The 12,887-nt window shown below is 34.9% G+C and overlaps 1 protein-coding gene across 2 annotated transcripts; it reads right to left on the bottom strand.

Moving 5' to 3' along the window:
- Positions 1–2,820: 2,820 nt before the first annotated feature.
- LOC113694813 (endoribonuclease Dicer homolog 2-like) lies at positions 2,821–10,972 on the bottom strand. Of its 2 annotated transcripts, none has more exons than XM_027213695.2 (10): positions 10,886–10,972; positions 10,188–10,242; positions 9,777–10,048; positions 9,272–9,672; positions 9,056–9,159; positions 8,228–8,424; positions 5,629–5,838; positions 4,509–4,922; positions 3,410–3,688; positions 2,821–3,269 (listed from the first exon to the last, which is right to left on the bottom strand). In XM_027213695.2, exons 2-10 carry the CDS (start codon positions 10,222–10,224, stop codon positions 2,898–2,900), a joined length of 2,286 nt encoding a protein of 761 aa, XP_027069496.2. In that variant the 5' UTR covers positions 10,225–10,242; positions 10,886–10,972; the 3' UTR covers positions 2,821–2,897. The 2 variants fall into 2 exon arrangements, with proteins under 2 accessions (XP_027069496.2, XP_027069499.2); XM_027213698.2 differs by having other exon boundaries at positions 10,188–10,245; positions 10,886–10,910.
- Positions 10,973–12,887: the final 1,915 nt, after the last annotated feature.

The raw sequence follows: 12,887 nt of genomic DNA, 5'->3' as shown, positions 1-12,887 counted from the left end.
GGTAGCGGTCAGTGGTGTAAACTTTTAAAAAATACCTAAAATGTTTTAAATTCTAAAAATACCCTAAAATACATCTAAAAAATACCCCTGAAAACACCCTAATGCATCTATTAAAAAAAATTTTAAATACAATACTACAATAAAATTTTTGAAAACTACTCTCAAAAATACCTAATCCTTAGCAGAGAGAGAGAGATAGAGAATAAACATACCTCTCTAAACAGCTGCTCCAAATGCAAACGATCAGCTGAACCAACAATCTTTAGTATTAATAACTTCCATTATTATATCCAAAAGAAACTGCCCAAAAAATGCAAAAGAACTCGAAGGCGGCTTCAGTTACACTTGTAACGGCCTAGAAAACTGATTCTTCACCTATTACATGAGTTTATTTTCACAATGACATTCTCCTTCGAAATTATTGCCAAATTATTGCATTTTCAAAATTTATTCCTTTGTTAATTTATTTGTTGCCATGTTGTCCTCTTATATTCTTTCTTTATGAGAGTCACAATCCGCATCGATTGTTAATGACATTTCAACAGTTTAAATTTTACTACTTATGACAATCTCAAAGGTAAATAATAGATTGGCTCATATAATAGTGTGTTAACTTGGGTACTAATAATGACCTAGTTATATTCTCTTTTCTCTCTTTTTTTTTTTTGAAAAGGCTTTTGTTATGAGTCCAAAAATGCAAGAGAAATTTCTGTTAATTATCTTTTCCCTCTCCAATGGAATTTTTGCTGTTCACAAAAACTGTGATATCACATATCTTGAAACGCTTACTCGTGTGTCAAACAATTTGAATTTTTATAAACTTCTTAAAATGTACAAAGTTAGGAGACCGCCATATACAAAATTGCATGTTACAAGAAAAAAGAGAGGAACTTGTAATATTATGATAAAAAATAATGCTAAGTAGGAATAATGGTAGGCAAAAAAAGTTCCTCTGCAAATTTGCCATTTAGGGGGTGGTCGATACTTTTGAAGCACTAATTGTAAACCCACTTTCCTTTTTCAATTTGCTTATAGAATGCCCTTAAGGCACCAAACAAAGAAAAATTATGTAATATATGGAAGGAAAGATCTACAAGTGATTCTTTTCCTTTGATAGGGAGCCTATGCGGCAATAACTAGATTAACAAGGGAATAAAAACTGAAAGAGCATTACTTTGGATTATTTTTTAAAAAGTAGGTTATTTTAGCCAAAAACTCCCTATTACACATTAAAATTGTCTTAAACATGATTCAATTATTGATTTGAATGAGACCTATTATTTCAATGAGTTTTATTAGAAATTACAGGTTTCCGCTGATTTTTAAACTGATGGGCTGCCTCTTTTATGCTAATGAAAAAATTGATGGTTACATTAGAGGATAAGCTAGTCATTTTGCGTCCACAAACACTATTTAAGATGCTGATGCACCACGCACCAATTACATAAAAAGAGGGTACAGTAGTCATGTTATGCTAAAGTCCCCATTAGGGCTATAGATGAATCGAACCCTTAACTAATAGTTTAGCCTTGATTCCAGTTCAATTTTCAATGAACTTGAGGTCGAATTCAAATAAGAATTAAAATTCATATATAGTATCAAATTGAGTTCAAACTTGTAGATACTCGGCTCATTAAGGCTCGATTCGATTCCAATAATTTTTGATATTTTTTTATTTAAAATATAAGTATTGTAACAATTTAATATTAAAATTGAAAGATTAAATAAAATTTTGAGCCCTCGAATTGAGCTTGAACCCATCAAATATTAAATCGAATAGATGTCGAGTTTAGATTTTGAGCTTGTGTAAGATTCGAGTTCAAGCTCAAACTTTGAATGGAACTCGAACTGTGGAAAGTTTGATTCTATTCGATTCATTGTACAGCCCTAGTCCCTATCACAAAATTGTAAATTAGTTTAACCTATTGCACTATCATACTTGTCATTCGTTAACTACCCCTAAAAGTAAAATCCAAACTCCATTTATATATGCATATGAATCTCAGAGTTTGGCTAACTGGTGCCCCGGGCCAATCAAGAAGGTTTCATGTGCTAATTTTTTAGTAAAAATAAATTAATTTGAGAAAGTGTATTATATGCGGGGGTACAATAAGTGTGAATGTATGTACTTACATCACATCTTTCTCGAATTTCAATTGTACCTTTATTTTCCTTACTGCAAATGATTGCTCTTCTCATGCTTGATATTTTCATATTTGATGTAAATTGAGACTCAATTTTATGGTTTCTTGGACTCTTTTTTGGGCAGTGATATTATTCTGGAAGACCATGACTGAAGTCTCTTTTTTTTTTTTTTTTTTTTTTTTGGCTCTTTAGGGTTAAACCTGGACGAGTTCTTCTCTGATTGCAGTTTGTACAGAGTCAACCCATTTTTAGTAAATTCTCCACTTGCCAAAATAATTGGCTAAAACATGAGAGGTCATTCGACATTGTCATGAATAATTTCACCGAATAAATGGTTCCTATTAACGCCATCTACGGTGCGAAAGTTGTCGTCTTTGGTCTTATTTAATTTTGCTTTTCTTTTTAACCATAACCACACGACCAAAAAACAGAACTTCTGCGGGGAATATGCACTCTCTGCCTCTCACGTTTTCCACTGAAATCCTTTGTCATCATTAATTTCAGAGGTTTGTAATAAGTTTCCTTTGCAATTAGTCACATTCAAATTTCGTGATTTTGTTTGCAAAAATTTTGTTCCAAATTATAATTTACCAGTACCGTTACAGAGTACTATGCTGGAAACCGTGAAGGCGACAAAAACACCAACAATCTGAATCACCTTTCCGATGATGATGATGATGATAAGCAAGTTTATTATTATTATTTTTTGGAATAAAAACATCATCAGGATCTTATATGATCCAGCCATAAGGCTATCTGACTTGTCTGATATCACAAGACAGGCGAGGTTGTATGTGGCTCTCCCCGGCGTCATAATTTTTCTTTAGCATCTCCAGAATTCTCATGGATGCTATTTTTTCTGCTGTCTTCTTGTTTGCTGCAGTTAGTCCACAAACATAAATGGCACCATTTGCATTAACCTCAAGCTTGCCATCCTCCTCCTTCCTGACAAAGTTCTCCTTCTCACACAATTCCTTCAGTTCCCTCCCAGGTTGGAGCTTTAGTGTCTCAGGGGTAACCAGAGGCTCAAGAAGTGGCTTTATGCTTTGAAATACAACCTCTTTGTCATATCCAGAATCAACGTATATAGCCCCGGCAAGAGATTCTATAATATCTGCAAGAATCTGAAAAATATGAGGTTGTTAGCAACTAAATACTCAAAGAAACATAAAAAAAAATTAGCTTATGATATCATAAGCAACACTGTGCCAGAGCTAAAATAATAAAGATTGTTTTTTATTTTACATCAAAGATGGAGGATTACCTTGATTACCGGCTCTGACTCCCACCCAGAAGTCGAGTATTGTGATGATTGCTTAAAATTTTTAACAATAGCGAGAATGCGCGGCTTCAGGTGTTGTGAATCGTGTAGTAGAATGTGCTGATGAAGTCCAGCTTTAATTGCAGCTCGTGCATAGCAGTCATTGTTCACAGAAGCTGACCTTAAATCTGTTAATAATCGAGAAGACAAATTGGGATGCTCATTATGGAGGTGCTTGGTGATGAGATAATCCAGCACCGCATCCCCAAGAAATTCTAGACGCTGCAAATTCCATTGAAATGGGAACATAGGTAAACATGAAAGATCCACAATAATATCTTTACTAGAAGGCATGCCAGTGATATCTTCTGCAGTATGGAACTATTGACAAATTCAAACTAGTGCATGATATAAGGATCATGTAAGCAATCTAGCCATTGAAGAACCAGAGCATGCAAACCCCTCCTATGTAAATTTTCCCAACAGACATAGTTTTGCACTTAATCAAGTAATCGTGTGCGGAAAGACATATATCTCCAGGGCTATTATCAACTAAACAAGTAATAATATGACCTTTCCCCCTTAGGCTTAAAGTGGTAGCTAATTCTGATTTCATCTGGTGGCTCCAAAATACATATAGTAATTCAAATAGACTCGAATGATCTAGCGAACCTGTAAGTAACTAATCAATTCGGCCAAAAAAGTACAACTAATACCACTTCTTGTAGTATGAAATATGGCACTAGACTTCAAAAAGCTGATCTCTGCAAGCAAATAATATCACCATACACATCAAACAGCTTCTCTTTTGGTGCAATATATATATATATATCTTGAACCACTAAAATGAATACTGGGAAAAATACTAAAGCCGGACGAGCAACCAAAAAGATATTTCAGTAGATGAGATTTAAGTGCTTCACAATTTTGCAGGAAATCAAAGTTTGACATAACAAAAAAACATGCCTATGCACAATCAAGTTGAGAAAATAAAACAGAGGAAATACTGAAGACATTCCCAACAAGATCATAAATTGTTCAAAAAACAAGTAGAATGGTTTACCGTTATAACAACATGAGAAAAAGCAAGGGCAGAGATTACCTTATAGCATCTGGGGTTCTCAGGTCGCTTGTATGAACCATGAGTAAGTGCTTCAACAAGGAGAGAAGCATCATGGAATGAGTATTGATTCAATAGCGTCTCGAAAAATCTGAGATCGACCACCTCCCCTGGATTTGCAGGGAGTGGCCTTATGTAAGGCACATAAATAGAGTCAACTTCAATACCGAGCCACTCCATAAACGCTAAGGCTGCTATTTCACTGGTAGAGCAAAGGAATACACCAATGAGGGCCTCAATTACATCAGCAACGGTCTTCATTTCAATCATCCTCTTCTCCCTGTCATAAATAGTTCTGCTAGGTGAAAGCTGCTCTTTCTCCAGTGTGTAGGCTCTAGAGTTATCACCAGGTATGATCCATGTTTTAGGATCAAAACGATCAATGCGGATAAAGCCCTAAAGTCGAAAACTGAAATCCGATGAGCAAATAGAACAGTTTGTGTATATTGGTCAAGATCTTCGACCCTCAAGGCAATTGTTGAGATGCCTTGAATTAGATCTTCGACCCTCAAGGCAATTGTTGAGATGCCTTGAATTAGATCTTCGATCCAATACTCAAGTCATAAAGCAAAACAAATATTACTGTAAGCTGAAGAAACTTCATGAGAGTAAACTGAATTGATCAAGTATGTATAATAAATTGAGTTGACTGTTGAGGTCGTCTTGATCTAGTAGCTAAGGTTGAGATCCACGAATTAAAGGCCTTGGATTCAATTCCCGTCTCCCCCCTCCCCACCCCTCTCCTACTGAAAAAAAATTGAGTTGACTAATTTGGCAATTCTGTTTTGGGGTGCTCTCCATGAAAAAGTTTAAATACACCAATTGTGATGTTTTGATGATGCAATTACAATATGCCTCCAACCTTCAATCCCCACTTTTGATCCATCCCAACTATTCAAGTTATCAGTATAGTTTCTTTTTCTTTTAGACAGTCTGAAAGTAAGTGCAGTTAATATTCAATTTCTTAATCTACCTAAAATTTCTGCATATCTCTTCCTTGTCTAGACTTTCGTTTCGACCTCTCTTCCTGAGAGTCTCTCTTGCGAAAAGTTCATAATGGACACTACAATAAAACAGTAACTTAAAAAAAGAAAAAAGTTACCGGTATCTTCTTATGGCATCCTAGCTTGCATAGTGCTTTGTTGGAAATAATTTTTTTCCTGTCCTCCGTAAGAAGACCTATGTTGTGATTTTGATGTCTCTTGAATAGTTGTTGACTCACAGCATCTTTCAAAAAGGAGTCTCCAAGGGTTGCCAATGGTGTCAAATTCAAATTCTCTTGACAATTTTTAGTCGTAATTGCTTCCACGACCTAAAAGCAGAAATACATTAGCACAGAGAAATCTGTTGAAATTCTCTTCAATAGTGCGAGTCTACCAGATTTGTCAAGAATATTTGACTATAAAATGGACGGTAAATTAGTTCCAAAACAAAAAATATAGACGTAAATGTGCATATGTTAGTTTCAAAATATTTATGAGGCAACTCCTAGCTACTACTTTCAACTTTGGGTCCTTTGCGGACAAGCCAATGAAGAAAAAAGAACAAAAAGCTGGTAAGAATGCTTTTCATAAAGATTGAGACATTCAAACTGAACTTCAGGTTTTAAAGTATCTACCAGCTTGCTTTAATTTACAACTAATGCTAGTACACTCAAATATTTATGTAGGTTTGATGGACAAATAACCTCATCTTGTTCTGTTACCTTTGACAATCTAGGCTGTGCATAGCTTATGGTTAAAATTAGGACAAATTACATTTTATCCTCCCGTGGTTTAGCGTTTTTTTACATAATCCCCTTATAATTTCAAAAACTATACATAACTCCCTCATGGTTTGGATTAAAGTGTCAAAGTGACGGGAATGATCATTCTTAACGGAATCACCTAAAATGTCAAAACAACCCTTATGTAAAGTTGAAAATTATTTATTAACCAAGGGGAGTTATGTGTATATTTTGAAAACCATAAAGGGGTTATATGGTAAAGTATTAAATCATAAGGGGGTAATATGGTAAAATATAAAAATCATATGGGGTTAATGTGTCATGTATTTATAAGGGTAATTTTGACATTTTTAGAAGTTCCGTTACGAATGACTATTTCTGTCACTTTGACACTTTAATCCAAATCATGAGGGGGTTATATATAATTTTTGAAACTATAAGGGGGTTATGTAAAAAAATACTAAACCACATAAGGGTAAACAGGAATTTGCCCTTAAAATTAAAAAGCCTGCTGTAATGCAATACAGATTCTACCTATAAGATCAAACCTTTGACTTTCCATTCTAACAGCTGTTTTTGGCAGCAGTTTTCTAAAATAAGCTCATGCCTATCCGTGTAAACTAGTTAGAGGAATTATCAATCTATATCCAGTACAAAAAAATAACCATAGCATTATTTGTTGAATCACATTGAAGCAAGCTTGCAACACAGTTGTGTTTTACTATGATTAAGTTATAGGAAGATGGGAACAGAGAACAAGAAAGGAAATGAGAAGGAAACTTTTCATTTTTTGGCTTGAGTGAAGAATAAAGTAAATAAAAAGAGTGTAGAAACCAAATTCTTCTCCCTTTGGGCCCCTACCACAGTTACATAGTCTAGCCATGAGCAAAAGCAGATCAAAGTTTGGTGAAACTGTTCCCTTGCTAGTGCAGTCTATGTTTCTTATATAGAGGTTCTTATGCTTTGCAGTAATGAATCAATGGTTTTGCAGAAACTTCTCTTCGAATTAGTTTGCCGTTAAGCTAAGAAGGTTGGATTTAGCTGCAATTGTCTACGAGTAATGCAGAGCAAGGTATTATGAACTATTCCAGGTTATAATTTGTTCACCTATGTTCATACTTGAATCTGTGGTCCATAATGTGAGACATATGATGGCTTCATGGAGGAATGTCATCCTTTCATCCTTAACAAGGATCATTGGGACTGGTATTGGAATGAAGGAATTCCAAACAGCTGTTTTCTAGTAATTTTTATTGGGTTTTATATTGGAAATGAAGATACTCCTTCACAGATAGATAGCTAGCATATCTAAAATGTATGTTAGGGAGCTATGTTCTCTGCAACTCATTTGCAACATATTAATAAATGTTTCTATGTATCGCCCAAAAAAAAAAAAAAGATTCGTGAAACCCTTTGCTGTACCCTTTGCTATTGTTTTTAGTCTGCTCCAGTTAAAGGCAATGTTTTAAAAATCGGATTGGACCAATCGGTTCGACCGACTGAACTGTAAACCAGCCATGCTTCCAACTAGTTCAATTAAAAACTCAAAGAATTAATTGAATCAAAAAAAATTGGGAGATTCAACCGATTTTATTAAGTATTTATTTTTTAAAATAAATATTTTAGTTTTATTCAAAATGTTTAATACTAAAATGAATAAAAAATTATTAAACCTTTGAACCTGGATCAAACCGTGAACCGAAAGGTTTTCCGGTTCACTCCCCGGTCTGAGTTTAAAAACATTGGTTAAAGGGGAGGAAATGGGGCTTAAACCCTCATTATATGATGTAAAGCTCTAACCAACTCAGCTTGTTCATTGCATGACAGAAAACTTTTCTTTGTTCAAGCATGGAAGGATCTCAAGGTAAGTTTTCCACTAGTCCTAATATGACAAGCACACAAGAAAAATAACATAAAATAAAATGAGAGACCATCTTAGTATAGTTTCTAAGCCATATATAGTTGGAGGATAAACCTTGATCGTCGGAATTATATCATTTTGCGTACAGTGGTCCACGAGCATTCTTTTCAAGTTGCCAGCTATTAAGAAGGACTCTATCCGGTGTATGATAGATGGAGCATATGAGAAGGAAAAAATTGAGGCAATGGATATAGGAGACATGATCACTTCACAAAGTTCTGGAGGCAACTCAACTGATGCATTTCTTGAGCCTACAAGGGTTGTAAAAGAAAAGAAAGAAAAAAGAAAAAGGTCACCAACCATAAGAAATTTTGTGATTATCAAATCATAATGGAGCCTACCATTGTAGTCAGATACTCTTAACCAGTTGAACTACCCTATCATTGTAGTCAGATGCTCTTAACCAGTTGAACTAGTATCCAAGAACGGGGGTAGAAGCCCCAGAGAACATCAAAACAATAAAGAAAAGGAGCTGTATAACACCAGGGCATATTCAACTTCCTTAGTCATATCAATGCAACTATAACAGATTTAGGGTGAGAAAACTAAGAACTCAATCTATAAAATTTAGATACGAAAACAAAAGCTTTGACGAAATTGAATGAAAGAATGTTCTTGAGGAAATCAGTAACATCTTTAAACCTCAACAAGCATCATCTCCATCTGCAAATAGAGTAACAAAAAGAAGCGGGGTTCCAAACTCTCTTTGTTGCAGTAAGTTTTGAAAGATGTATACAGGGTAATAGCCTTTACTTAACCCTTAGATTGAGATTATAGACTGCAAAATTTGTGCTTCACAAGTTCCTTTAAGGCACTTCAGTAAACCGAAAACAAGTACAAACGTAGGGCCAAATCTGAAACGTAGCTAAATGATTCACCAACCTTTTGTCTTTTGATTCCTACATCCCAGAAGATAGTTCTGCACCGTAAACAGATGCTGTCCACTAAGAAATGGTTCTTCCTCGAAGCGCAATGTGATCCCATGCCTACAATGACATTTTATCACACACAACCTTGACTTCAGCCTACAATATTTGCATACGAAATTTTCTTTTACATACCGTTTTGCAAAGTTTGCTTTATATCTTTTATACATACCATTTTCTTTTCCGCTTTAGCAATGAATTGCTGTTCAAATCATCCAAAATGCCAGTAGTGCAATACATGATACCATCATGAGGAGTCACTACCAAAGAATTCTGCAATGTGCAGCTGCAGATCAATCCATTGACTGTGTGCACGTAGCGACCTTGAACTCTGTTAGAACAACAATCCATATGCTTATCTGAAATGTTTTCCTGAGGAAATAGAACAGAACTAACACACGTCCAATCAATTGATGGATTTTCATGCAGGCCTGTAGATGGAATCAGAAGATAATCAAAGACGTCACGTTGACTGTTTTGATTTAATCCACTCAATGCTTCCTGCAGCTTATTCTGATTGTGATCAAGGAGTAGCCTTAAAAGTGTAACTTGAAACTTCTGGCAAAGAAGAACCTGGCAAAAGAGATGTCGCATGATCAAAATAGGACTAAATTCTCTGTCTAATACTTAATATGTGATAGGAAAATTATTTTGGCATTGTCATTTTATATATTTACCTCTTCAGACGTTAGTTTAATATGTGTAACATATTTCATTCGTATCTTTAAGTTGCCTCTGTCAACATCTAACTCAAAAGTCAATGTCTCATCATCAAATTCAAGCCTAGCTCTTGTAGCAAGCAAAATATCGTGAGGCATGGTATCACAACTATAACCAGGCTGAAGAGCAATTAGGTAGCAATGATATAATATCTCAGAATCATTCCCAGGACGACCAACCAATTCCCAAGGGACATAGTGCATCTGTTCCTCCTCATATGCTTGATCACCTATTCATTCAGATGAAGCGAATTATTAAAAGAACAAAAAAAAACTGGTAACAACTATAAAACTAGAAAGAAAAACAAAGAACTGTTATTCCTTTTTTTTTAGGTAAATTAATAAGAAGGAAATGTACTCAAAACTTACACTGCTTTAGAGCCTCTACATTGTCCTCAACTACCATGGCTCCGTTTGGATTCACCTGCTTTTCAAAAATTATTTTTTCAAATACTCTAAAATTTTTTTAAAAGTACTCTAACTTTTTTTAAAAAATTTTAAAAGGTACCTCAAAATAGATTCCAAAAACTGCTTCAAAAACACCACAAAAAACATTTATGGCAAAATTTTTTGAAAAACTCTGCTGTAGTAAAAAACCACCTTTAAAAACAAATAATCCAAATGGAATTCATTGGTTTCTTTTGTTCTCTCTATTTCAAAAAAAGGGATTGTGTCAGAACCCTGAACAGAATTTAAGTAAAAAAGAATTTGATTTCAACAATTGAGAATCTAAAGCAGCTGCTTTTGCCTGAACAGTAAGAAGAACTAATCAAACTTACACCATGATTTCTAATATGTTATTTTCACACTCTATTCTAAGAACAACAAAGACATGAATATCCCTTAATACGACTAAGGGATAAAGATATGAATACCCCTTAATACAACTAAGCAGAGACCTCTTTCGATAGAGTAGCAAGGATTCAATTTAGAAACTCAGAGAAACTACACAAAGGGTACAAGTATAAAGCAGAAAAATTGATTAACTAACATCATATCTTTCATGCAGCGAATTATTAAGAGAAGCAAAAGAACTAATAAACTTGGTAACGAGGAAAGCTTCTTACAGTAGTACAAAAACCTCAGTGCAGATACACAATTCGCAATGATCAGAGCCAGAGGGAGAAATGAAAGGATTTTTATAGGCTTGTTTTGCTTTGGCAGCAAGGAAGATACAGTGAGAGTAACACTAAACATTGGGGCTAAAAGACCACTAATAAAAAGTCTCTTTGTTTTGGTCTTGAAAGTGAAATGGGGGAGACTTCAGCTTGACTTTTGCATTTGTCCAGCACGTCAGCTTGCGGAGAGGAACTTCACAGGACACTTCCCAAGGCTGTAACCGTAAGAGATTGTTTGTATTTCTTTGAGGTCTAGATTCTACCATATTCTCAAACGTTATTGAGGATTTTCACACTTGAGGGTGATATGTGACCAACTGCCTAACTTTTTTTTTTTTTTTTTTAATTTTCATTCCCCCTCCCCTAATCCCTCAGCCAAGTTCGAACCTGGTCTGTCAGGGGAGGCATGAAGCAATTGGCCAACATTTGTGTGCCCAACCGTGGATCCAATGCCAATAAGATTTTCACTGTTTCACATTTTAGAATTTTCACATTTCTTAAGTGCTGCTCTGTATCATTACATAGCTGTGTTCTATTATTATTTAATCAAACGGTTTGGTTAACCGGTGTCCCGTGTCAATTGAGAGGGTTGCATGTATTAATTTTTTAAAACAAATGTGAATTAATTTGAGAAAGCATTTTAAATACAAGGATATAATAAATATGGTGTGTATTTTTACATGATAATCTCAGTATATAATTTAAATATACTAACGAGTGCTTCGAAGCACTCGCTGAAAAGGGATCCTTAAATCCAAAAATTAGCCTTGGGTTGAATATAATTAGTAGGGAATCTTAAGATGGATTACTTTAAGCAGGGATTGAATCTTGTTATTTTCATATGAATTTGACCGTATTTATTCGTACACCCTTTCTCCAATGTTCCTCAACCACTTTTTTGGGCAGTGACATGTTCCTGGAAGACCATGACTGGATCCATTTTTATGTTAAACGTGGACGAGCTCTTCTCCAATTGCAATTTGTACTGAATCAACCCTTTTGTAATAAATTCTCGACTTGACAAAATAATTTGGCTAAAACTTGAGAGGTTATTCGATATTGTCATGAATAATTTCACCGAATAAGTAAAAAATGGTTCCTATTAACACCATCGTACGTTGCCAAATTCTCTTAGGTCCAATTGAGTTTTGCTTTTCTTTTTCTAATCATAATCACAAAAAACGATCAAAAAAGAAATTTTCTGTGTGGAATATATACTCTCTGCCTCTCACGTTTTCCACTGAAATTCTTTTGTCATCATTAATTTTTGAGGCTTGTAACAAGTTTCCTTTGCAATTAGTAACATTTTGCGAAAATTTGTTCCAATGTAGTTTACCAAATGTTGTTACAAAAGACAATCACGGAAAATCGTGAAGGCGACATATAAATACCAACAGATCTGAATCTCCTGGACAGATCCACATACTTTTTTGAAAAGTAATTTTTTCTCAAAAAATTTTTATTTTTTATAAAAATATTTCTCAATTACTTTTTTACCTCGTAATCGCAAAGACTCGAGGGAGAGATAAGGACCTATTGGCTTGTTCTGCTTTGGCAGCAAGGAAGATACGTGGAAGTAAGCTTATAGTGGGGCTAAAATACCACTAATGACTAATGAGTCCTTTTGTCTAGACCTTGAAAGTGAGAGGAAGAGACTTTTGCTTGACTTTTGCTTTTGTCCAGCACTTCAGCAAGTGGAGAGGAACTTCGGAAGACATTTCCTAAGGCTGCAGTAGGGATGTAAGCGAGCTGAACCACTGTCGAGTAGCTCGTGAGTAGATCGGTCAATGACTTGGCTTGAACTCGGTCAAATCGAGTTCGAGCCGAGTCTGAAGTCACTCGAATATACTTCAAGTCGAGTTCGAGTCAGGAATTTGCGACTTATGGCTCGACGAGTAGCTCGTCGAGCCGGATATATTTAATTAATATATATAATTTAAATAATATATAT

Source organism: Coffea arabica, chromosome 6e, assembly GCF_036785885.1.
Source record: "Coffea arabica cultivar ET-39 chromosome 6e, Coffea Arabica ET-39 HiFi, whole genome shotgun sequence".
NCBI classification, from domain to species: Eukaryota; Viridiplantae; Streptophyta; class Magnoliopsida; order Gentianales; family Rubiaceae; genus Coffea; species Coffea arabica.
The sequence above is the reverse complement of the archived record's forward strand: the minus strand, read 5'-3'. Positions and strand labels throughout refer to the sequence as shown.

Coding starts and splice junctions, on each gene's coding strand:
- LOC113694813 (XM_027213695.2), bottom strand. CDS start 10,224: ATGGTAGTTGAGGACAATGTAGAGGCTCTAAAGCAGT. Junction 9,673..9,776: donor TTAAACTAACGTCTGAAGAG/GTAAATATATAA, acceptor CTCTTTTGCCAG/GTTCTTCTTTGCCAGAAGTT. Junction 3,270..3,409: donor AGTCAGAGCCGGTAATCAAG/GTAATCCTCCAT, acceptor CATATTTTTCAG/ATTCTTGCAGATATTATAGA.